The sequence below is a fragment of the Saccopteryx leptura genome, chromosome 2 (assembly GCF_036850995.1).
Source record: "Saccopteryx leptura isolate mSacLep1 chromosome 2, mSacLep1_pri_phased_curated, whole genome shotgun sequence".
NCBI classification, from domain to species: Eukaryota; Metazoa; Chordata; class Mammalia; order Chiroptera; family Emballonuridae; genus Saccopteryx; species Saccopteryx leptura.
This window is the reverse complement of record NC_089504.1, coordinates 320,533,425-320,556,078: the sequence shown is the minus strand read 5'-3', so window position 1 is coordinate 320,556,078 and position 22,654 is coordinate 320,533,425. Positions and strand designations below refer to the sequence as shown.

The window sequence follows — 22,654 nt, the reverse complement described above, 5'->3', positions numbered from 1 at the left end:
CCGGCGCCCCTGTCCGGGCGGGCCAAGACGCGTTGGTCCCCGCCCCGCTCCGTTAGGCCCGCGCGGCCGGGACTTTGGAGCCGAGGAGGAAGCGCAGCGGGGCGGGGAGGTGGGGGTGTGTCGGAAGGCGGCGGCCGCCGGGTTTTATAATCCGCAGAGCGGGCGCGACGCGGGAGACGGGACAGCACCGCGCACCGCGCCATGGGGGTCGCGTCAGGCTGCCGGGGGCCCGGGCTGCGGTCGCCGCTCCTGCCGCTGCGGCCGCCGCCGCCGCCGCCGCCGCTGCTGCTGCTGCTGCTGCTCCTGCTGCCGACGCCGCCCGCTGCCCTGGCGCTCGACCCGACGATGCAGCCCGGAGACTTTCCCGCCGACGAGGCCGGGGCTCAGCTCTTCGTGCAGAGCTTCAACCCCAAAGCTGAGCAGGTGCTGTACCAGAGCACGGTCGCCAGCTGGGAGCACGACACCAACATCACAGAGGAGAATGCCCGGCGCCAGGTGGGTGCGCGGGGCCCGGGCGGAGGCGGGGGCGGGGCCCGGGCGCCCAATCACAGGCCTGCGGCTGAGGGGGTGGGGGGTCGGGGAGTCCCGCCCGGTGTGTGCCCCTCGCGGGGCCGCTGGGTCCTGGTGGGGCCGCGCGCCTACTCCCACTCCACCCACCCCCACCCCGCCCCATCTCACAGGAGGTGGGTGGCCTAGCACAGTTCTGGGCCCATGATCCGTGCCAACACAGAACTGAATGGATGAGGCTGACCCCACTGAGACCGAGTCCCCTTAGGTGGCAGCGCTCAAGGGTGGCCTCGGCCTGGGTCAAGGGCAGCCTTCGCTGAGGGTGGCCGCTCTGCTCTGGGCCCTCGTCCTCTCTGGCCGCAACCTACCCCTCTCTCACTGTTTCTGTCGCTGCTCATCACTGTTTACTCCGTCTCCTCTCCTTGCCCCTCTTCTGGCCCCACTTTCTGCTTCACTGCTCCCCTGAGGCAGAGTCCCCAGTTCCTGACCCCAGGGCTGGGGAGAGGGGAGTGGTACCGGAAGCCCCAGTCTCCAAGAGCCCTTGGCCTTCTTCCCCTCCCCCAGCACCACCGCCTCCTCATATACACTTCCCTGCCCTCCTGGTGCCCACAGGAAGAAGCATCCCTGCTCAATCAGGAGTTCGCGGAGGTCTGGGGCCAGAAGGCCAAGGAACTGTACGACCCAATCTGGCAGAACTTTACTGACCCAATACTGCGAAGAGTCCTCAGTGGCGTGCGCATTCTGGGCCCTGCCAACCTGCCCCTGGAGAAGCGGCAGCAGGTGGGCCCAGTGGACTTAAGGGTGGAGGCAGAAGTGTCCTGGCTGCCTCCCAGGGTCCAGCTGAGGAGGGGAGGAGAACCTGGGAGGGAGGGACCCTAGGATCTGCAAGGGAAACCAGCTTAAGTGTAGAATGGCTTCCTGAAGCATTGATTTTTCTTGGCGATGGGAAGTAATTTTTTGTTAAAGCAAGTATTATGGAGTAGAAAGTAAAATGCAAGTAAACAGTGAAAGATGAAGCAAGTTTTCAGAATTTCTTAATTGGCCTGTTTGGTTTATAGGCTTCCTTAGAGTGGGGACTGAGAAGACATCAAAGCCAGAGAAGAGTTAGAGGGATTTGCACACGAGGTCGGAGCAGGCCCCTAACTCCCAGGACACCTGTCTCCACCTCCACTACCTCCACTGGCTGCCTCTTTTGGAAGAGGAATCAGTGTACTGGTGATCAGAAGTGCTCCCAGTGCCATTGAGGGCCCTGTCCTAGCCACATCTCCTCTCTGGGCTTTCTTTTATTTCTAGCAAAAGGAGGGAGAGGTGACCAGGTAGTCTGGGGCTGTTCATCACTAACATGTTCTCAATTCTAACTCTTTAGTACAACTCTCTGCTAAGCAACATGAACAGGATCTTCTCCACTGTCAAGGTCTGCTACCCCAACAGGAATGACACCTGCTGGTCCCTGGATCCAGGTACTACTGTCTCTCTCTGCTCCGGCTTCCCAGTCCTTCCCATCACCGTGCACCCAGGAAGATGACCAGTGGAGAGAATGGGTAAACCCATCGGCACTGACCTCCAGCTGGGGCTGGACTGTTAGGTGCCTCACACCCTGCTTTTCCTGGCAATCTGACTTCCAGAATCCCAGCCCCCATCTCACCCTCACCCACCCTCACCCCATTTGTGCTTTGGCTTCTCCCATCGCCACTATCCTTCCTCCTGACTGCTTTGGGGTTTCTTCCCTCTTTCATGGGCCCTCTCAGTCTCCCCAAGAGCTCTCCTCAAGCCTTAGGTCCCTCCTGGCTTCCACTATAGCCGTCTTCTCTATTCCCACACCCAACCCCCATTTACTAGGCAGCCTGAGGTCAGCCACTCCATCCAATGGTCTGTCTGCGTTTTGGCCTCTGGATGTCGTATTTGTGTCAACCACCTTAGATTGTCCTTTTCCTGGAGACAAGGGCCCTGCCTGGGTGCTTGCTTCATATAGCTCCCGGCCCCATCCTGCCCAGCTTATAGGTTGCCCTTGGCTTTGGGGGTGTCATGATGTTGAGGAAGCAGGTGGAGATGGAAAGGACCAATGTGCAAGTTCTGATGAAGGCTGATGCTGACTTTGACACAGAAGTCTTCTGACCCTGCTCACTTGTGTCTCAGATCTCATGCATATTCTGTCTGTCTCGCGAAACTACGGCCTGCTGCTGTATGCCTGGGAGGGCTGGCACAATGCCGTGGGCATCCCACTGAAGCCCCTGTATGAGGAATTCACTGCCCTCAGCAATGAGGCCCACAAGCAGGATGGTGAGCATGCTCCGGCCTCCCTTGTGTGGGTATTGTCCTCCCAGCTTGAAAGGGACTCTTTCATCCACTGTCTCCACTGAGCCCCAACACCTGAGGCTGACAGAGCAGCTGTTGGGGTGACTCCATACTCTGACCCAAGGTCACACGGAGTGTGGATAGCAGAACCAGGCTTAAGCCCTGTCTGCCTGCCTCCAGGCTGCCGTCTTGCCCTCACACCAGTCCTCCTGCTTGTCCCTCCTGTATTCCTTCCTTCCCTAGCACTCCTCTTTGCCTGTTGCCTGTACAAGACCTAGTTAGCTAGAGTTCAACTTGTACTTAGAAAATTGTTGACCATCAGTCCCCAAGCCGTCCTTTCCACTAGCTGAGGTGCACAGATCCTGAGCTAGAAGGGTGGCAGAGTGGTAGCAGGGAGGCAGAGGTGCCAGAGCCTCTGGCCTAAGCTGCACTCCAACACCACCCCCTGCTAGGCTTCGCAGACACGGGGGACTACTGGCGCTCCTGGTATGAGTCATCCACCTTCGTGGAGGATCTGGAGCAGCTCTACCAACAATTAGAGCCCCTCTACCTGAACCTCCATGCGTATGTCCGCCGTGTGCTACACCGTCGCTATGGGGACAGATACATCAACCTCAGGGGGCCCATCCCTGCTCACCTGCTGGGTAAGGACCTGGCCTTGTCACCACTCGTGCCAGGAATTGTCCTCATCGTGTCTCACATTTCCAAGCACTGCATGTTCCCTCCCACATGCAGGAGCCCGTGTGGCTAACCCAACACCATCATAAAGCAGGTTATCCTTCTCATTATTGCTCCTGCTTTCCCGATGGGGACCCTGAGGCTTAGGGTACATAAGTGACTTGGGAGAGGTCAGAGAGCTGGTAAAACGCTGAGCTAAGAGTCACGCTGAAGGCTTTGACTCCAGTTCCAGTGGAGGAGGAAGAATAGCCATAGTATATGCCCTAGGAAGCCATTCCAGTGGCCCTGCCTCAGATTTGGAAAGCAGGGGTTCCAGCACCATCAGAAAAGGCTCCAACAGCCTTGTTTGGGCTCCTGACTGGCCTCCACCAGCTCTGGGACACTCAGAGTACTTGGGAATCAGAGCAGGACTGATGTGAATATCCCAGGCCTCAGCCCCGGGGGCTGGCAGCTGTGGGCCAGGGTGCTGCTTGGTGCCAGGGATGAAGCAGTAGGCACTGGCTGGGCAGGGAGCCAAGCTCTCCAGCTCCATTCCTTCATCTAGGGGACATGTGGGCACAGAGCTGGGACAACATCTATGACATGGTGGTGCCTTTCCCTGACAAGCCCAATCTTGACGTTACCAGTACTATGGTGCAGAAGGTAAGCTCAGGGAAGGCCAGGGTGGGGGCAATAAGAAGGAGACAGGGGAAGAGGGACAGGAAGGGGTCATGTGAGGGAGATGGGTTGAGTAGGGACCTTGGTCCCTCCCTTTCTATAGAAAAGCATCCTGAGTGTGTACACAAGCAATGAGTTGGGGGGGTGTCCTCGGTGAGGTGCCAGGCTGCCACTGGTGGGGTATGAGGGGTCCACTTTGCTTATCTTCTATTGTTATTAGGGACCCACCTCAGGGAAGGGAGGCCATAGAGCAGAAATGCCCTTCACGGGCAGGGAGCTGACCTGGGTGGAGGACCCTAGACCTGCCCAGGGTAAGCACAGCGAGCTTCCAGCAGCCAGCTCCTGACCTGTACCTGCACCCTACCACCAGGGCTGGAACGCAACACACATGTTCCGGGTGGCAGAGGAGTTCTTCACCTCCCTGGGCCTCTTACCCATGCCTCCTGAGTTTTGGGCAGAGTCCATGCTGGAGAAACCAGACGACGGACGTGAGGTGGTGTGCCATGCCTCCGCCTGGGACTTCTACAACAGGAAAGACTTCAGGTATAGACACGGGACGAGGAGGGTTCTAGGGCTCCATGAAGGGCAGGCAGCCCAGGCATAGAGAAGCCAGTTCCCAGGCCCGCCTCTGCCCCAGCCCCAACGCTGGCTGGGGGGCTAGTCTATTCCAGGGCTGCCATCGGGCTGCTTCCTTCAGCAGCTTTGCAGGTGGTCAGCCCTGTACCTTAGAATGATGTGCGCTGAGGCAGGGCAAAGGATCAGAATATCTCCACCAGCGCCCCGAGCCCCAGGGCAGTACCTTCCCCATGCTCTGGCCCCTGCTTTGCCCTGTCCTTTAGCCTCCCCCTTTCCCTCTCCCCACCCCAGGATCAAACAGTGCACACGGGTCGCCATGGACCAGCTGTCCACAGTGCACCACGAGATGGGCCACATTCAGTACTACCTGCAGTACAAGGACCAGCCGGTCTCCCTGCGCCAAGGGGCCAACCCTGGCTTCCACGAGGCCATCGGGGATGTGATGGCGCTCTCCGTCTCCACCCCTGCACATCTGTACAAAATTGGCCTGCTAGATCATGTCGTCAATGACACGGGTATGGAGGGGCATAGAGGACCCAGCCCAAGCCCTCCAAGCCCCACCCCAGCCCACAGCAGGACTTCATGTGCCACTGCCCCCGTCTGCCCTCCTTGTTTCTGCCTCACTTTCCCAGTTCAGGCAGGTTTGGGGATCCCCCTGGTGCCTCACTGCCCACCCTGAGCCCCCAACTCAACACTGCCTGTGGGTTTTCTGCCAAACAGGGCCCCCAGTCTTGAAGGCCAGCCTTCCTTTCTCTGCCTCTGCCCAGCCGCCCGCCCCCGGCTGGTTTCTCCCCAGGCCCACCTGATCCTAGCTGGACTCCCTTTCCTCCTCTGACCACTCTTCTCATCTCCCAACAGAGAGCGACATCAATTTCTTGTTAAAGATGGCACTGGAAAAAATTGCCTTCCTACCCTTTGGCTACTTGGTGGACCAGTGGCGTTGGGGGGTCTTTAGTGGACGCACCCCTCCTTCCCGCTACAACTTTGACTGGTGGTATCTTCGGTGAGTAAACACGGATCAGGAAGGAAGTAACTGCCCCCACCCCAGGCAAGCGGGAGCCTCCTGCCTCCATCAGTCCCACGTCCCTCCTCTCTAGTGATGTCTCCATCCTTTTCCCTACTGCTTCCTTCTTTCCTGCCAAAAGCTCCCTCCTCGAGGAATTCTTCCTCCCCAGCTCACCTGGTGGGAATGCCTGCTTAGCAATCTTTTCTTCAAAGGCTGAATCAGCCCATGTGCCAAACTTAGGTCCTAAGATAATTTAACCATACTCTTCTAGAACCAAGTACCAGGGTGTCTGTCCTCCAGTTGTCCGAAATGAAACCCACTTTGATGCCGGAGCTAAGTTTCATGTTCCACATATGACACCATACATCAGGTACTATTGTTCCCCCCATTCTGTGATACCTTCAGTCCCCTTCCCTCTACTCCTGTGATTCTGCCTCTCCCATTCCCAGAGCTTGTCCCCACCTTCTGCCCTGGCATTCGAGTGGGCGTCTCTCCTGAGCCAGGCGTGGGTCTCCCTTCTCCCCACGCAGCCACGGTCTATCCTCTGCCCTGGGCAAGGCTGGATAATGCCTGGGCAAGAAACCCCCACCAGCCCCCTTAATGCTCACCCTGTGCCTGCAGGTACTTTGTGAGCTTTGTCCTGCAGTTCCAGTTCCATCAAGCCCTGTGCCAGGAGGCAGGCCACCAGGGCCCGCTGCACCAGTGTGACATCTACCAGTCTACCAAGGCAGGGGACAAGCTCCGGTGTGTAGGGGGAAATGGAGGGCAAGAGGGAGGGTGAGGGGCGAGCCTGGTGAAGGATATGCCTAGAAGGCAACTGGCCACTCCGGGGGGGCAGCACAGAGCCAGCCTCATGGAGGGTGCCTTTCTTCCCTGCCCCCACTTTCCTTCTCTTATTAAATGTTTATTGTGTCCAGATCTGATGCCCCAGGGTCAGCTGTCCCCTTCATAGGAATCCTACCTCCCAGAGTCTTTTTTTTTTCTTCTTTTCCAAGTGAGAGGAGGAGAGATAGACTCCTGCATGTGCCCCAGCCAGAATCCACCTGGCAACCTCTGTCTGGGGCCAATGTTCTGCCCATCTGGGGCCATGCTCACAACCAAGCTATTTGAACCAATCAAGCATGGCTGGCTGCAGGAGTGGGGGGGAGGGGGAGAAAGAGGGAGAGAGAGAAAGGAAAGGGGGAGTAGAGAAGCAGATGATTGCTTCTCCTGTGTGCCCTGGCCAGGAGTTGAACCTAGGACATCCACACGCTGGGCTCACGCTCTACCACTGAACCAACTGGCCAGGGCCAAGGCCCCAGAGTCTTAATGCCACTGTTCTTGCAGTGCAGTGGGAGGCAGAAGTGACCAGAGGTAGAGCAGGTGGCCAGGAGCGGACACTGGCCTGAGTCCCCTGTGTCCATGGGGCCCGCTCTGCCTGGCAGGGAGGTACTGCGGGCAGGCTCCTCACGGCCCTGGCAGGAAGTGCTGAAGGACATGATCGGCTCAGAAACCCTGGACGCTCAGCCACTGCTCAACTACTTCCAGCCGGTCAGCCAGTGGCTGCAGGAGCAGAACCAGCGGAATGGCGAGGTCCTGGGCTGGCCAGAATATCAGTGGCAGCCTCTGATGCCTGACAATTACCCAGAAGATATTGGTAAAGCTCTGAGAGAGGGGTGGAGTGGGCCCTAAGGCACATTCTCAATTCTGGGCTCTGGACCCAGGCACCATTCTTGGTCAGCTCCTCCTGCTGGGCCCTGGTGCACAGCTCTGGAGGGCCGGGCATCCCCTTAGCTCATCAACAGGGCCCTGGGGTAGGGATGGAGTTATCTTTTCCCTAGCATTTTAGAGAGGGTGTACCCAGATCTGAGGCCCCTGGAGGCAGGCAGACTGGTCACACTGCTCTATGAGGTCACACTGCAGGTTCCGTTCTTATTGGCCAGGGGGCGGTGGTTGAAGGGCTCTGTTGTCCTGCGGCCATGGGCCAAAGTTGGGCTGCTCCAAGACTGCCCAGCCTCCTCTCCCTCTTCCTGCTCTGCTTTGGAAACTTCCTACTGGTCCTCAGCCAGGAGGTCACCCACCAAGTGACAATCAACCACGAAACCACCAGCCAGGCAACAACCAGAAGCCCAACAGCAACTCACCAGGCAACAACCAGCAGCCAGACAACCCAGAGCCCAAGTGGGAAAAGTGGAGGGGGGCAGGGCTCTGAGGGAGTAGGAAGGCAGAGGGGGAAGGTAGGAGTGAGGCAGGGGGGCAGTGACTCAACCTAGTCACGGGAGAGGGCAAGAGAAGGCCTGTCTCTTTCCCTCCTTTCTGTCCCACAGCCCTGGTGACCGATGAGGTTCAGGCCAGCGAATTTTTGGAGGAATATGATGAGAAATCCCTGGTGGTCTGGAATGAATATGCAGAGGCCAACTGGAACTACAACACCAACATCAGCACAGAGAACAGCAAGATCCTGGTAGGTGCCTGGTCCACACTGGTGCATGCACACAGATGGTCGCCGAGCACATACGTGTGTTCCTCTGCCCAGGGACCAACCCTCCAAAAACCAAGGCAGTGCAGACCTCCCCCTCTTCCCTCCCCCATGTCACCTCAGTACAGGGAAGCTGTCGGAACTTGTGAAAAATCCATATGAAATCTTTAAAACAATACTCAATTTTTTTTTATTTATTCAGTGAGAGGAGGGAGGCAGAGAGACAGACTGCTGCACGTGCCCCAACCGGGATCCACCCAGCAAGCCCACTAGGGATCGATGCTCTGCCCATCTGGGGTGTTGATCCATTGCTCAACAACCGAGCTCTTCTTAGTGCCTGAGACGAGGTCATGGAGCCATCCTCAGCGCCTGAGGCTAACTCATTCCAATCGAGCCATGGCTGCAGGAGGGTAAAAGAGAGAGAGAAGCGAGAGGAGGAGGGGTAGAGAAGCAGATGGGTACTTCTGTGTGACCTGACCAGGAATCAAACCTGGGACATCAACACTCTGGGCCGATGATCCACCACTGAACCAACCAGCCTGGGCCTAAAACAATACTCAATTTCAGGCTTGGGTTGAACATAAACTCAATACCTAAACAACTTGTCTCTCATTAAAATCAATCTGTTGTTAGTGAAGGAATAATCTGTATAGAAGTAAGTGATGCTAAAGTCAGTTTTTTCAAAGACTGAAAGCCTGTTTGCCATATAGCCAGGGCTACCCTTCCTTCCAACCCCATGCCCTGCCTGTGTGGGGAACACAGATTACACCAAGGTGAGCCCCGGAGAACTAACTTTTCTTGAAGACCACTGTGTGTGGGCCACTGTTCCTTGGCACTTTACATCTGTGGCTTCCTTTATTCCTCAACAGCCTTGCAAAATCAATGACCTTACTCCTATTATACAGATGGGGCCCTGAGGCTCAGAGAGGCCAGCCACGGTGCTAACACCAAGTTGCCTCCAGCCTAACAGCCTGCCTTTAAGATATCGGGTGGTGTTCCCCTTCTCTGCTCTGCCAGATTATGTCTGTGGGCATCTGTTGAGGGCCCTGAACTGTACCCAGGACATGATAGACAGTCCAGGTTGAAGAGAGTCTTTACAGACAAAGGCAACAACTTGGTAACACTGCTGTCCTCATCGCCACTCCCAGTCCCTTTGGCTCTCCCCACGGCACCTCCTCCTCAGAGGCCTCTCTAAAGCTCCCGGGGCTCCCAACACGGCTCCCCCTGTACCTTCAGCTGCAGAAGAATGCGCAGATGGCAAACCACACCTTAAATTATGGCAACCGGGCCAGGCGGTTTGACGTGACGTACTTCCAAAACACCACCCTGAAGCGGATGATACACAAGATTCAGGACCTAGAGCGGGCAGCACTGCCTGTCCCGGAGCTGGAGGAGGTATGTGGCGTGGGGGGAGCAAGGGAGTGGAAGGACCAGGTCCCAGCTCAGGTCAGCGAGCCCAGTACAGGGTCTGGCCTTGGTGCTGCTGTATCTTCCTCTGTTCGTCAAGCCGTGACACCTGCCACGTCAACATGTACCTACAGAATTACTGAGGAGGCAGCGCTTTGGGAACACGCTCCCGCGGTCCAGGGCTCCGCCCACTGTGGTGGTGCCAGGGTGGGGCAGGCAGCAAGGGGTGAGCTTGCTGCTTCTCTCCTTCCCCTGCAGTACAACCAGATCCTGATGGACATGGAGACCACTTACAGCGTGGCCTCTGTGTGCCACGCCAACGGCACTTGCCTACAGCTAGAGCCTGGTGAGCGCCCGTGGGCAAGGAGAGGGAAGGGCCGGGGGAGGCTGGGGCTGGTGCGGCAGTAGGGGTTCTGGCCTGTGAAAAGGGGTTTAGTCACCCCTAACTCGGATCAGCATGTGCAGGAAACTCACCTCCCTGTTTTCCCATGACTGGGGCTATCTGCCACCACTTAGAACCAACACTGACTTCTCTCTGTCCTAACCCATTGCCCACCCTTGGATCCACCCATCTGCTCCCTCTAGGACCCTTCCATGTGTTCTGCCCTTCAGAGCAGTGGGTCCTCAAATTTGTCTTTCCAGGACTCAGACTCCCAAATTGGGACAGGAACTCGAGGCACCTCCCCTCCATGCTCCTTTCTTGACTCTATCCATGGCTTTCCCGCTCTCTCTGGACCCTCACTTGCCCCCTAAACACTGAAGCCACAACTGTGGAAACTACTTCCATGGTCCAGGCTGTTCCCTCTTTACTCTCTCAACCACGCTTCCTGCTGGAAAGTGTGGGCTGACTGTCGCCTATTCCCTTTCTCTCGCCACACTACACACTGGTGAATCCTTACCTTTTCCCTGGACACCCAACTACCGCACATAGATAGATACACCCCTCCCCCACTTCCACCCACCCTTCCCAGGGTTGGGGAGCCAGAGGCATAAACATTATTTCTGAGGAATCTCCACCCAGAAACAGTCTTTTCCTGGCCCTGTGCCCAACTCCCACGTTAGAACAATGACAAATAGAAGGGGAAATGGAAAATAAACAGGAGAAAGAAACAGCTTTCCTGGGACAGGGTTTGGCCTACGGGTTGTGTATGTGAGTATGCACGCAAGTGTTGGGGGGGCATGTGCACATGTGTGATGTGTGTGTGCATGCATATGTATCTGTGTGTTTTACAGAGAAGACCATTAAAGGGAATGTAGTCTTCATCCTCCTGCCCCCCCCCCCCCCATCAATTAGCCTCTTAATCCAGGGCTAGGACACCAGGTCACGGCCATTAGTGAAAATAAGAAACTCCCACAGAAACAGAATACTCACATCAGCAGAAGGCAGATGTGAAATTCTCAAAATACAATTTTTTCCAAACAAAACTGATTTGAATGTACTTTCTTTGAAAGAAGTGGTTATTATGTAGCAAGTCAGATAATACAGTGCTGAGTGCTGTCTGAAGTCATCTGGCTCAGGCAGGGTAGGAAGGGAAGCCGCTGTCAGTCTGTGTGGGGCTCTGGAACTGACACATAGTTCACACCGTCCTCAGCCCTGCTCTGTAACATGGATGTCAGCTCCATGTAGTCCATATCAAGGGGGCCTCATACATGGTCAGTGGCTTTGACAGGGCACAAACCCAGGACTTCTGGCTTCTTGACGATGCTATTCTCTTATTCAATTCAGTTTGATTAGTTTGTGGAAGATGCCCTGAGCCCTGTGAGGACACAGAAATGAATGAGTGACATTCCCGGCTCAGGGGCCTCATGTTCCCATTTGATTCTGTGTGTGTGTGTGTGTGTGTGTGTGTGTGTGTGTGTGTGTGTGTGTGTGGCAGAGAGAGGGATAGATAGGGACAGACAGACAGGAAGGGAGAGAGATTGGAAGCACAAATACTTTGTTGTGGCACCTTAGTTGTTCACTGATTGCTTTCTCATATGTGCCTTGACCGGGGGCTACAGCAGACCGAGTGACCCTTTGCTCAAGCCAATGACCCTGGGCTCAAGCTGGTTAGCTGCGCTCAAACCAGATGAGTCCATGCTCAAGCTGGGGTTTTGAGCCTGGGTCCTCTGCATCCCCATCCGACGTTCTATCCACTGCGCCACTGCCTGGTCAGGCTCCCATTTGATTTTGACTCCCCGGCGAGGGTCAGAATTATCCCACTTTATAGACAGAGAAAGAAGGGTCCCATGACTTGCAAGGTAATTTGGGGGTCAGTGAGAGACTAGAGCAAGAACTTAGGTCTTGTGACCTCCAGACTATTTCTCCCAGGCAGGGGATGAGCAACAGCTCTGGAATCTGGGCCTTTGGATTGTGCCTCAACTTGACCACTTCCTGACTGGGAACACAGCCATGTCACCTAACTGCTGGTGGGGAAACAAACATATTGAAACCCTGCTATTGCCTGATACGGTGTCCCTGCAGTGCCAAGCCCAGAGCCTGGCACTCTGTAGGCCCCTTAGAGAGGGCACCACCCTTTCTCCCATTTCACTAGATTTGGTGCCTGTGCAGTTTTACTCCAGCTCTGAACTTCTGTGACTGAGTTCACCTTAGAAGGAGGTGGGAGGCGGGCCGAGGGCTGGGGACTCAAGCCAGTCAACACTGCCCTCAGATCTGACACATCTGATGGCCACATCCCGGAACTATGAAGAACTGCTGTGGGCGTGGAAGAGCTGGAGAGACAAGGTGGGAAGATCCATCCTCCCTTTTTTCCCAAGATATGTAGAACTCTCCAACAAGGCTGCCCAGCTCAATGGTGAGTCCCTCCTGCCAGTATCACTCATTGGCTTTACGGTCCCAGCCCTACTGGGGCCCAAAGTGAGGTCCTCAGAGACCCTAAGCCCGGTGAGAGGGAGGTTGCTGGCGGAGGTGGTGGAGGGGGTGTGTGCTCAAGAGTGGTCAGGTGTTCGGAGGGCCTAGCTGTGTCCCCTCCACAGCCTATGTAGATGCCGGGGACTCGTGGAGATCTATGTATGAGATGCCGACCCTGGAGCAAGACCTGGAGCAGCTCTTCCAGGAGCTGCAGCCGCTCTACCTGAACCTGCACGCCTACGTGCGCCGGGCCCTGCACCGCCACTACGGGCCCCAGCGCATCAACCTGGAGGGCCCCATTCCTGCTCATCTGCTGGGTGAGGGCGGGCGCTGGGCCTTTAGGAGGAGATGAGGACAGAAGCCGGGATGAGGGTGGGTGGGACCAGGGCTGGCCAGAGAGCAGAGGGCAGGCGGGGAAGGGTTTGCAGTTGGCACTCAGGCTGGGAGAGTGAAAACTTGAGCCTGGAGGGAATGTTGCCAAGGCTGGAGTGCGGCGAGAGCTAGGACTGGGGGTAAGAGCCTTCTGCTTGCATTTGGTGCCACATGTGCTACAGACCCACGTGGTGCAAGTCACCGTGGCTAGGACAGTGAGTCTTGCCATGGGGAGTCCATATCACACGTCACAGCTCAAGGCATCATGATATGGAGGATGAGGAAGGGGAGGGTGTTTGCAGCCCAAGAGACCTGTCCTTGATCCCTCTCTGATGAGACCAAGGAATATCAGAATGGATAGACTTTGGCCTGATGACTGAGAAACAGACTCTGGGAGGGGAAACAGTATGCCCAGGTGGCCTGGCCTGGGGCAAAGCTGGGCTTAGAACTCAGCCCCTGGGACCAGAGTGGCAAGGCACTGGCTCTCTCATGCCCTCTCTTTCTCACTCATTCTGTCACTGCTTTGTCCTTTAGACTCTGCGTGGTCAGATCAAGCTTAATCTCTTTTGACTGTGAAAGATTCTCTACTCCACATCTACTTCTGGACCTTTCTGGTCATTCTGAATATCTTGCTTTTCTCCAGTCCCGAAGAACTGGGGTCTACTCATATCCCAAGGGCAAAGGCATCAGTCTCTCCTGAAGGCGGGTGGAAGCACATAAACCAGCCTCAGGGGACACAGGACTGACTGGTCAGGACTGAAGCCTGCCTGCCTGCCTTTAAACCCCAGTCCCCTCACTTAGGAGCCATGGGCACTGGGAGGGTTACTTGGCTCAGTAAGTGGTGGCCACATGTGTGTAGATGTTCCAAGGACCCAAAGTTTCTGCATTGTACACAGATGCTAGTCACACTGGTCTTCACTGCTCAGGGGTCACCTTGACTCCCTGAGGGCCAGCAAGGGTCTCAACCATGAGTCAAGGAAGTAATGACCTTGTCAGTTGAATGTGTGGATTAAAACGATGTATGTCAAATGCACAGCACATTTGCAAATAGTAGGTGCTCAAGAGATACCTTATGATCAGTGGGACTGGGATCTGATTCACCCTCCCTGTGTGATGGTGCTAAGCCTAAAAAGTAACATCTATCTCTCCTGTCTCCACCATCTCTTCCCCTCCCTCCTCCAGGGAACATGTGGGCACAGACCTGGTCCAACATCTATGACTTAGTGGTTCCCTTCCCTTCAGCCCCTAAGATGGATGTCACGGAGGCCATGAAGAAACAGGTCTGCCCCTGGCCTCTTCTGACACTTGGTTCTCCCTGGAAGGGCGGGGGGGAGACCAAGGACACATAGGAAGGGAGGCCCCGCCTATCAATGGGAGAGGGTCCTCTGAGCCGGTTCCTTCCTTCTAGCTTGGCCCTCTCCCGGTGCCCTCCCCTGCTGCGACACACAGTCTGTCCCCACGGTCCCCAGTTTGGACAGAGCTCCCTCTGCTTGCAGGGTTGGACACCCAGAAGGATGTTTGAGGAAGCAAACAATTTCTTCATTTCGTTGGGGCTGCTGCCCGTGCCCCCTGACTTCTGGAACAAGTCGATGCTGGAAAAGCCGACCGACGGGCGGGAGGTGGTATGCCATGCCTCTGCCTGGGACTTCTACAATGGCAAGGACTTCAGGTGTGTCCAGGTTGTGCCCTGCGGACCTTATCCTGAGCCCACAGGCAAGGGAATGAGCCACGTAAAGGCTCCACTGCTGTCCCTCTCAGCCAGAGCTAACAGAAACAGGAGCAGTGGCCAGAGTTGGAAGGGAAGGTCAAGAGTATGGGGCCTTGGCCTCAGCTTAGCCATTGGCTTCAGGCAGCGGAACCTCATCCACCAGGTGAGGGTCTTTTTAAACGCCAGCTAGCCCTGCCAACCTGGTCAGTCCTCAGTGCCCAAGATCCCGGTTCTGGGTGTGAGCACTGTGTGAGCTGCCCAACCTTCCCTCACTCCAGGGAGGCCCCTACGTACAGCTAGCCCTCTCCTTGGGTGCATGTGACTTGACACAGGGAGACACATGAGGACATGGGTGACTTCACACAGATCCATCCTCACTGACAGAGGCTCAGAAGCTGTCTTTGTCAGAGGATAATATTTCAGTTGCTACATAAGCAACCACCCCAACACTGAGTAGTATAAAATAACAATTCAATTATTCTCATGGTTTTATGGGTTGGCAACACAGTGCAAATGGCTTTGCTGCTCTGCAGTGATGGAGACATCTGCTCTGATGGCTGGAGGTGGCCGGGACGGCTCAATGAGGCCATCTGTCTGTGGCCTTGGTTCTGGCTTTTTGGTTTGGTTCCTCAGTTTGTTTGTTTGTTTGTTTGGTTGGTTGGTTTGTGTGTGTGTGTGTGTGTGTGTGGTGACAGAGACAGAGAGAGTCAGAGGGACAGATAGGGACAGACAGACAGGAAGGGAGAGAGATAAGAAACATCAATTCTTTGTTGCAGCTCCTTAGTTGTTCATTGATTGATTTCTCATAAGTGCATTGACCGGGGAGCTACAGCAGACCGAGTGACCCCTTGCTCGATCCAGTGACCTTGGGCTTAAGCTGGTGAGCCTTGCTCAAACCAGATGAGCCAGCACTCAAGCTGGCGACCTCAGGGTCTCGAACCTGGGTCCTCCACATCCCAGTCTGACTCTCTATCCACTGTGCCACTGCCTGGTCAGGTGGTTCCTCAGTTTTTTGTCCATGTGGTACATGTTGAGGCTGGAATGTCCGAGTTGGCTTCTTCACTTACACATTGGGTCCCTGGGCTGGGATGGCTGAATAGCTGGGGGCTGGTAGGTCATTTCTTTCTCCATGTTAGCTTGAGCTTCCTCACAGTATGGCAATCAGGCAGTGAGATCTCTAACCTGGTAGCTGGCATCCCCCAAAATGAAAGCAAAACCAGCCAGGTCTCTTAAAGGTTAAGTGCAAAACAAGCATCCCAACTCTTGGAAGATTGGCAAAATCATCTGACAGTGGATGAAGTGTCTCTTAAAAGTGGACACAGGCCCTGGCCGGTTGGCTCAGTGGTAGAGTGTCGGCCTGGCGTGTAAGAGTCCTGGGTTCGATTCCCAGCCAGGGCACACAGGAGAAGCGTCCATCTGCTTCTCCACCTCTCCCCCTCTCCTTCCTCTCTGTGTCTCTCTTCCCCTCCCGCAGCCAAGGCTCCATTGGAGCAAAGTTGGCCTGGGCTCTGAGGATGGCTCCATGGCCTCTGTCTCAGGTGCTAGAATGGCTCTGGTTGCAACAGAGCAATGCCCCAGATGGGCAGAGCATCGCCCCCTGGTGGGCATGCCAGGTGGATCCCAGTAGGGCGCATGTGGGAGTCAGCCCCCTGAGGCCATTTATCCGGCCCCCTGCCACACTTCTGGAAGGGGCACCTCTTTCATTGGTGGTCAGTGAGAGGAGCACTGTATGTGGCGGCCCTCCAACGGTCTGAGGGGCAGTGAACTGGCCCCCTGTGTAAAAGGTTTGGGGACCCCTGGCCTAGAACAAACCAGTGTTCACAGGCTCACTGGCCGTGAACCTCTCCTTCAAAGCATGAGGACTACAGCTCTAGGGCTGGGCACAGACAGAATCAGGAGGTAAAGGTTCTTTTGGGGGTCCTCCCTTGTATGGGAGTCATAGAAAGTGGAAAGACCCCAGCCTCATTGTAACCAGGTTGCTGGGCAGCTCTTCCCCTTCCTGACAGAGTGGTAGAAAAATTGGATCAGCTGACCTGAAAGGCTCTGCTTAGATCCAAGGGAGAGTTTCATTGGCTCATGAAAGAAAATGATGAAAGAGGAGAGAAAGGTGGAACTTTCTTCTGGGTTGGCTCTGCTGATGTCATTTTGGTCCTGGCCATAAAAAATCGTGGGGTGAATATGCTTGCTGGTGTTGGGCACATTGAATACAGGATAGCTCAGGCACTGGTTTTCCTTCAGGAAGCCTTAGTCTTGGAAGAGCCAAATGTGTGCATGAGAAACCACAAGAACCACATTCTAGAAAGTCCTGCACTGACCATAAAGGAGTGTCCCGCCTGACCAGGCGGTGGCGCAGTGGATAGAGTTGGACTAGAACGCGGAGGACCCGGGTTCGAGACCCTGAGGTCGCCAGTTTGAGCACGGGCTCATCGGGTTTGAGCAGGGCTCACCAGTTTGAGCCCAAGGTGTCTGGCTCGAGCAAGAGGTCACTCAGTCTGCTGTAGCCCCCCGGTTCAAGGCACATATGAGAAATCAATCAATCAATCAATGGACAACTAAGAAACCACAACAAAGAATTGATGTTTCTCATGTCTCTCCCTTCCTGTCTGTCTGTCCCTATCTGTCCCTCTCTCTGACTCTGTCTCTGCACAAAAAAAAAAAAGGAGTGTCCCAATCCCTACCTTCTAGAGCAAGTACTTTGCATAGTCAGAAAGCAACATGAAATTAATCAGAAAGGTTGGAGGCAGAGAAATGGCCTGAATGAACCCCCAGATTCCCTTTTCCTCAGGCTCTCTACCTATCTCCTTTTGGCTTTCTTTTCCATAATGTTGTGTTCCCTGCTTGCAGCAGTGATGGGGGTCTGCTCTGTATGCAGTAAGAACTACAGATCCCTTTGCCTCAGGGCCCCCCACTGTCCCCTATCCCACCCTCTCCTTATCCCTGTGTTTCCAGGATCAAGCAGTGCACCACTGTGAACATGGAGGACCTGGTGGTGGCCCACCATGAAATGGGCCACATACAGTATTTCATGCAGTACAAGGACTTACCTGTGACCTTCCGGGAGGGGGCCAACCCTGGCTTTCACGAAGCCATTGGAGATGTGCTGGCCCTCTCAGTGTCTACCCCCAAGCATCTACACAGCATCAACCTGCTGAGTAGTGATGGTGGCAACTACGGTGAGAGAAGAATGAGAGATCCTGGTGGGCAGGGGGACCAGAAAGGGGCAGCAAGTTGAGAGGTGGAGCAAGGGACTAAATGGCCCACAGACAGAGGTTGGGACAGAGCAATGGGGAATAAGGGGCCACCGGCCAAGTGAGCCAGAGGATAGAACCCACGGGCCACCCGAAGAGGCAAGTCTTAGAAGCAAAAGAGGTACAGCTCACTCCTCCCCTCTCCACACATCGCACACCCATTGCACACCCCCCTCACACCCATCACAGCCAAGCTGACAGGACTTGGCAGGAAACAGGTGTGGGTCTGACAGCAGGCTTCCTTCCCTTGGCAGAGCAAGATATCAATTTTCTGATGAAGATAGCACTCGACAAGATCGCCTTCATCCCCTTCAGCTACCTCATTGACCAGTGGCGCTGGAGGGTGTTTGATGGAAGCATCACCAAAGAGAACTACAACCAGGAGTGGTGGAGCCTCAGGTTCTAGAACATTCCTGTGGGGGTGTGGGTCAGGAGTTCTCTATGGGTGTCTGTGTGTGCCTGTGCATGTGTGTCATGTGGTGTGTCTGTGCACAAAGCATCTAAATGTACATGTGTGTACATGTGCACACAGGTCTTTGTGTGTAAGTGATGGGGCATGTAGGGGTGATCGCACACAGAGACACAGCTCACTGGAGTCTAGAATGCCCAGTGTAGCCCCGTGTGCAGGGACCATCCCTCAAGTCAAATATACCAACCCTCCCTGGCTTGATTCTCCCCAAACCCTTTCTCCCACCTATCTTCCACCTTGACAGGCTGAAGTACCAGGGCCTCTGCCCACCAGTGGCCAGGTCTCGAGGCGACTTTGACCCAGGAGCCAAGTTCCACATTCCTTCAAGTGTGCCTTATATCAGGTAACAAGGGAAAGGGAGGAGGTCGCTCAGTGTTCAAACTGCTGTCGCTGCCCTGCCAGGTAAGGGGGACCCTGGGGACCTGGCCTCACTGCACAGGGTGCCTGAGCCACTCACCTGTGACCAAGGCTAATCATGTCTCACTCTTTTGATATGACGAGAGTCTCTATATGAGAGCCTCTACCCTACAAACAGTTGAAAACAGAAACTCTTCCATAATTGGCTAATGGTTACAGGACCTTGGTTGGATAGTTAACATGATTAACCTTAACCCATGGCTAGACAATGACCTGAGCACTGTTACTCTCTTTTTTTTTTTTCTTTTTCTTTTTTTTCTCTCTTTTTTTTTTTTTTTTTTTTTTTTTTTATTTTTCTGAAGTTGGAAATAGGGAGGCAGTCAGACAGACTCCCACATCTGCCCAACCGGGATCCACCCGGCATGCCCACCAGGGGGCGATGCTCTGCCCATCTGGGGCATTACTCTGTTGCAACCAGAGCCATTCTAGCGCCTGAGGCAGAGGCCACAGAGCCATCCTCAGCGCCCAGGCCAACTTTGCTCCAATGGAGCCTTGGCTGCGGGAGGGGAAGAGAGAGACAGAGAGGAAGGAGAGGGGGAGGGGTGAAGAAGCAGATGGGTGCTTCTCCTGTGTGCCCTGGCCGGGAATCGAACCTGGGATTCCTGCACGCCAGGCTGACGCTCTACCACTGAGCCAATCTCTTTTTTTTCTTAACAAGATTGTGATTCTTTACTATATATAATTGAACATATTGCCTGTGATATAAAGTGAGCTGTACCTGAAGGATCTTCTATACACTAAAACTAGGATTAGAGACCCAATTAGAATGGGAGGCTGTGTTGATGGATGTAGGGGACATGGGCTTGGGGTCAGAAAGAACTGGGTTCAAATCTTGTCTCCACTCCTTTTTTCTCTTAAGCATATTCCTCAATATCAACATCATTTCCTCACCTGTAAAATCCCACTTCACCAGATTTTTGCAAAAGTTAACTTCTAAGCATACTGTTTAATGCATAGCAGGCTTGGGAAATGGTGGCCATAACCCACCATTACTAAATGACTCTGAAATGACATGTGTAAACACAAGAGTGCCATGAGTCATGCAGCTGCAGTGTGGAGGCATCCAGTGCAGCCTTTTCCTTCTATGTACTATAGGCTAAGTGGATAATTGTAGGATCTGGAGTCCTCCTAGGATGTGGGGGTCTGGGAGGCCTCAGGTGGGGTTCCAGGTGCCCCTGAGCTTCAGGTAGCCCAGGCCACCCATGAGGCAAGGCACAGAGGGCAATAAGGGCTGCCCCGGGAGGGCTGTGGCCCCATCCAGCCCTTGCTTCCTATGGTCCCTGGAAGCCCAACAACAGAAGGCCCACTGCAGCCACCTTTCCACCCCAGCGTCCAGCATGATGTCAGCACATAGTAAAGGTCCAATAAATAAGTGTGGAGTAGGTGAACTGTGTCCCCCAGGGTGCAGGAAGGGAAAGAAAGCCTGCTCAGAGGCTCCAGAGAGCAGCAGTGGGCAGACTGCCAAGGAGATTCAAGGACACCTGGGAATAGGCCTGACCTTGACAGTGTGCCAGGGTGACCCATAGGGAGGTCCTCTACCTGCCTTCTCAACTGGTTTCCAGGCTCCCAAGTGGGCATTCTCTTTCACCCAGAAGCCAGGCAGGCCCACGTGACGGTTAGCTTCCGAGCTTAGCATAGGTAATTCTCCAGGCAGGGGTGGGCAAAGAAGACTCATTTCCAATTCTGACCAGCAGCCATGGCAAAGCACTTTTAGAAAACAATAGAAAAGTCAGTGGCACATGGCTTGTGCCCAGCATTCAAAGTGGGAGGCCTGTGCTGCTTGTTTGGGACATTGGAAACCTCTGCAGACTTAGACGTTGCTCCGGCTTTGAGCAGCAGATTTGTACCAGGGAATCCCTGCTGCTTTGGGATCAAGGAGATCACTGGGCTGGCTTCCCTGCCTAGATAGCCCTGCCAGATAGATGCGACCCTTTGGGCAACATCTGGCCTCTATTTGCACATACCCCAGGGACTAGACTTCACTGCAGCCTGCCAAACCTTTACAGGGCTCTGCCCTGACCCTCCTTCCCGCTGAGTGACCCCAGAGCTGCTCAGCACAGGCCCCCCTGAGAGGCGGACAGAGCTTCAAGGAAGGGAGGTGTGTGGTGGGGGTGCTGGATGACTCTGGAGGCCAGGGTGGGCTCACCCTGACATCCTGGCTGCAGTGGGAGGCTGGACAGCAGGGCCTGGGGGCCACTCTGCCCTCATTCCCACCCCCTCCCCTCCAGGTACTTCGTTGGCTTCATCATTCAGTTCCAGTTCCACGAGGCGCTGTGTCAGGCGGCTGGCCACACGGGTCCCCTGCACCAGTGTGACATCTACCAGTCCAAGGAGGCAGGGAAGCGCCTGGCGTGAGTCTTCTCCGGCCTTCCTTTGACTATTTCCCACCCTCTGACCCCTCGGCACTGGGGAGCGCTGTGGGGCCCTTCTGGGAACGCCGGCCTTTCCGGTGCTTGGGCTGGGAACTCCAAGGTGGAGCCTATGCCGAGTCGTGATGAGTGTTCCTCAGGAGGAACTAGAGCCGCGGGAGCCGGCCATCCCTCGCGTACTCCCGCTGCACCCCACACCTTCCCAGGCCCTCCAGCCCCAAAGCCATGTCCAGGCCCTCCAGCCCCAAAGCCATGTCGAGGCTGAGGGGGTTTGGACGGTAGGTGTTAGGCTGAGGCAGGAGGGCCAGGGAGCCTCCCTACCTGTCCTCCTGACTCGGTTTCCCTTCTCTGGTGTTCCCCCAGGGACGCCATGAAGCTGGGCTACAGTAAGCCGTGGCCAGAAGCCATGAAGCTGATCACAGGCCAGCCCAATATGACTGCCTCAGCCATGATGAACTACTTCAAGCCGCTGCTGGACTGGCTCCTCACCGAGAACGGCAGGCACGGGGAGAAGCTGGGCTGGCCTCAGTACAACTGGACGCCGGACTCCGGTACCATCACCCCCCCACCTCTGCCCCGGGTCGGCCCGCAGAACTCGCTCAGGACCAGCCCCACCCCAGCTCAGGCAGGTTCCAGTCTAACCTCAGAGCGAGCATAGGGAAGCCAGCTGAAACGACCCCAGCCCTGACCACGTCCTGCCCACCGCCCTGCCCACCGCCCTGCTCTTCTTGCTTCTCCTGCCCAGCTCACTCGGAAGGCTCCTTCCAGGGCAACGGCCGCGTCAACTTCCTGGGCCTGGACCTAGAGGAGCAGCAGGCCCGTGTGGGCCAGTGGGTGCTGCTCTTGCTGGGCGTCGCCTTGCTGGTGGCCACCTTGGGCCTCACCCAGAGGCTCTTCAGCATCCGCCACCACAGCCTCCACCGTCCCCACCATGGGCCACAGTTTGGCTCCGAGGTGGAACTGAGACACTCCTGAGATGACCAGGCCGTGCTGGCCGGCTGGAGAGCAACCGCCACTGAGACACCAGGATAGGGACATGGGGTGGGCTGAAAACCTCCCACTCCTTTCCTGGCTCACCCCAGCCCGGCCTCCTCCCCTTCCTGCCCTGACCCGCCTCCCCTCCCCGCTCCTGGCCTGTGCTGAGACTCCGTCCTTCAGACCCAGAACCACCATGACTCCTGCCCCCCTGTCCCTGGGCACCAGGCCACCTAACAAGTCTGTGAATACAATTAAAGGTCCTGCCTCCTTCTGAGTCTGTGTTCCTCTCCGGGAAGCCAGGAACAGGGTCAGGGATGCTCTCCCGCCTTCTGGCAATCAAGCTTGTCACTTCAATGGGTGTCTTCATCCTCCTCCAAGAAGAGCCTGGGAAAATGCCCCAGAGCTCTGGCCTGGGCACCACCCAGCAGCGCCCACGCCTGTCTTCCCTGCAACCCAGGCAACCAGCCAATGTCCTGCCTTGGCAGCCAGCCCCTGCCTGGCCCAGGCACCAACCCAGGAGGATTCTGGGAAGCAAACTTTCTGAATTTCCCGCCTCACAGCTCCATGTGCTTTGGGAGTCCTTCTCCACCTGTTCCCATGAGTGGCCAGTCCTCCACATGAAAGGCTCTCTGGGGGGAAATGCCTTGCATGCGCCTGA

The 22,654-nt window shown here is 55.6% G+C and overlaps 2 protein-coding genes across 2 annotated transcripts in view; one reads left to right on the top strand and one right to left on the bottom strand.

The window, feature by feature from the left end:
* The window catches only part of STRADA (STE20 related adaptor alpha), a 424,012-nt gene that overhangs the window by 170,002 nt on the left and 231,356 nt on the right, over positions 1 to 22,654 (bottom strand). The window lies entirely within an intron of this gene.
* ACE (angiotensin I converting enzyme) lies at positions 98 to 22,267 on the top strand. Its single transcript, XM_066363060.1, has 25 exons — positions 98 to 495; positions 1,120 to 1,287; positions 1,874 to 1,967; positions 2,644 to 2,787; positions 3,255 to 3,446; positions 4,025 to 4,122; positions 4,508 to 4,680; positions 5,005 to 5,228; positions 5,572 to 5,716; positions 5,991 to 6,089; positions 6,341 to 6,463; positions 7,144 to 7,355; positions 8,026 to 8,162; positions 9,414 to 9,572; positions 9,843 to 9,930; positions 12,236 to 12,379; positions 12,561 to 12,752; positions 13,990 to 14,087; positions 14,304 to 14,476; positions 17,465 to 17,688; positions 18,018 to 18,162; positions 18,477 to 18,575; positions 20,878 to 21,000; positions 21,382 to 21,569; positions 21,764 to 22,267. The coding sequence occupies exons 1-25, from the start codon at positions 202 to 204 to the stop codon at positions 21,991 to 21,993; spliced, it is 3,966 nt and encodes a 1,321-aa protein (XP_066219157.1). The 5' UTR covers positions 98 to 201; the 3' UTR covers positions 21,994 to 22,267.

What these genes read in the sequence shown, in the direction of transcription:
- ACE (XM_066363060.1), top strand. Translation starts at nt 202, where the DNA reads ATGGGGGTCGCGTCAGGCTGCCGGGGGCCCGGGCTGCGGTCGCCGCTC. An exon ending in CAAGGCTGCCCAGCTCAATG is followed by an intron (nt 12,380 to 12,560) that starts GTGAGTCCCTCC and finishes TCCCCTCCACAG; the next exon opens with CCTATGTAGATGCCGGGGAC. An exon ending in TCAAGTGTGCCTTATATCAG is followed by an intron (nt 18,576 to 20,877) that starts GTAACAAGGGAA and finishes CCTCCCCTCCAG; the next exon opens with GTACTTCGTTGGCTTCATCA.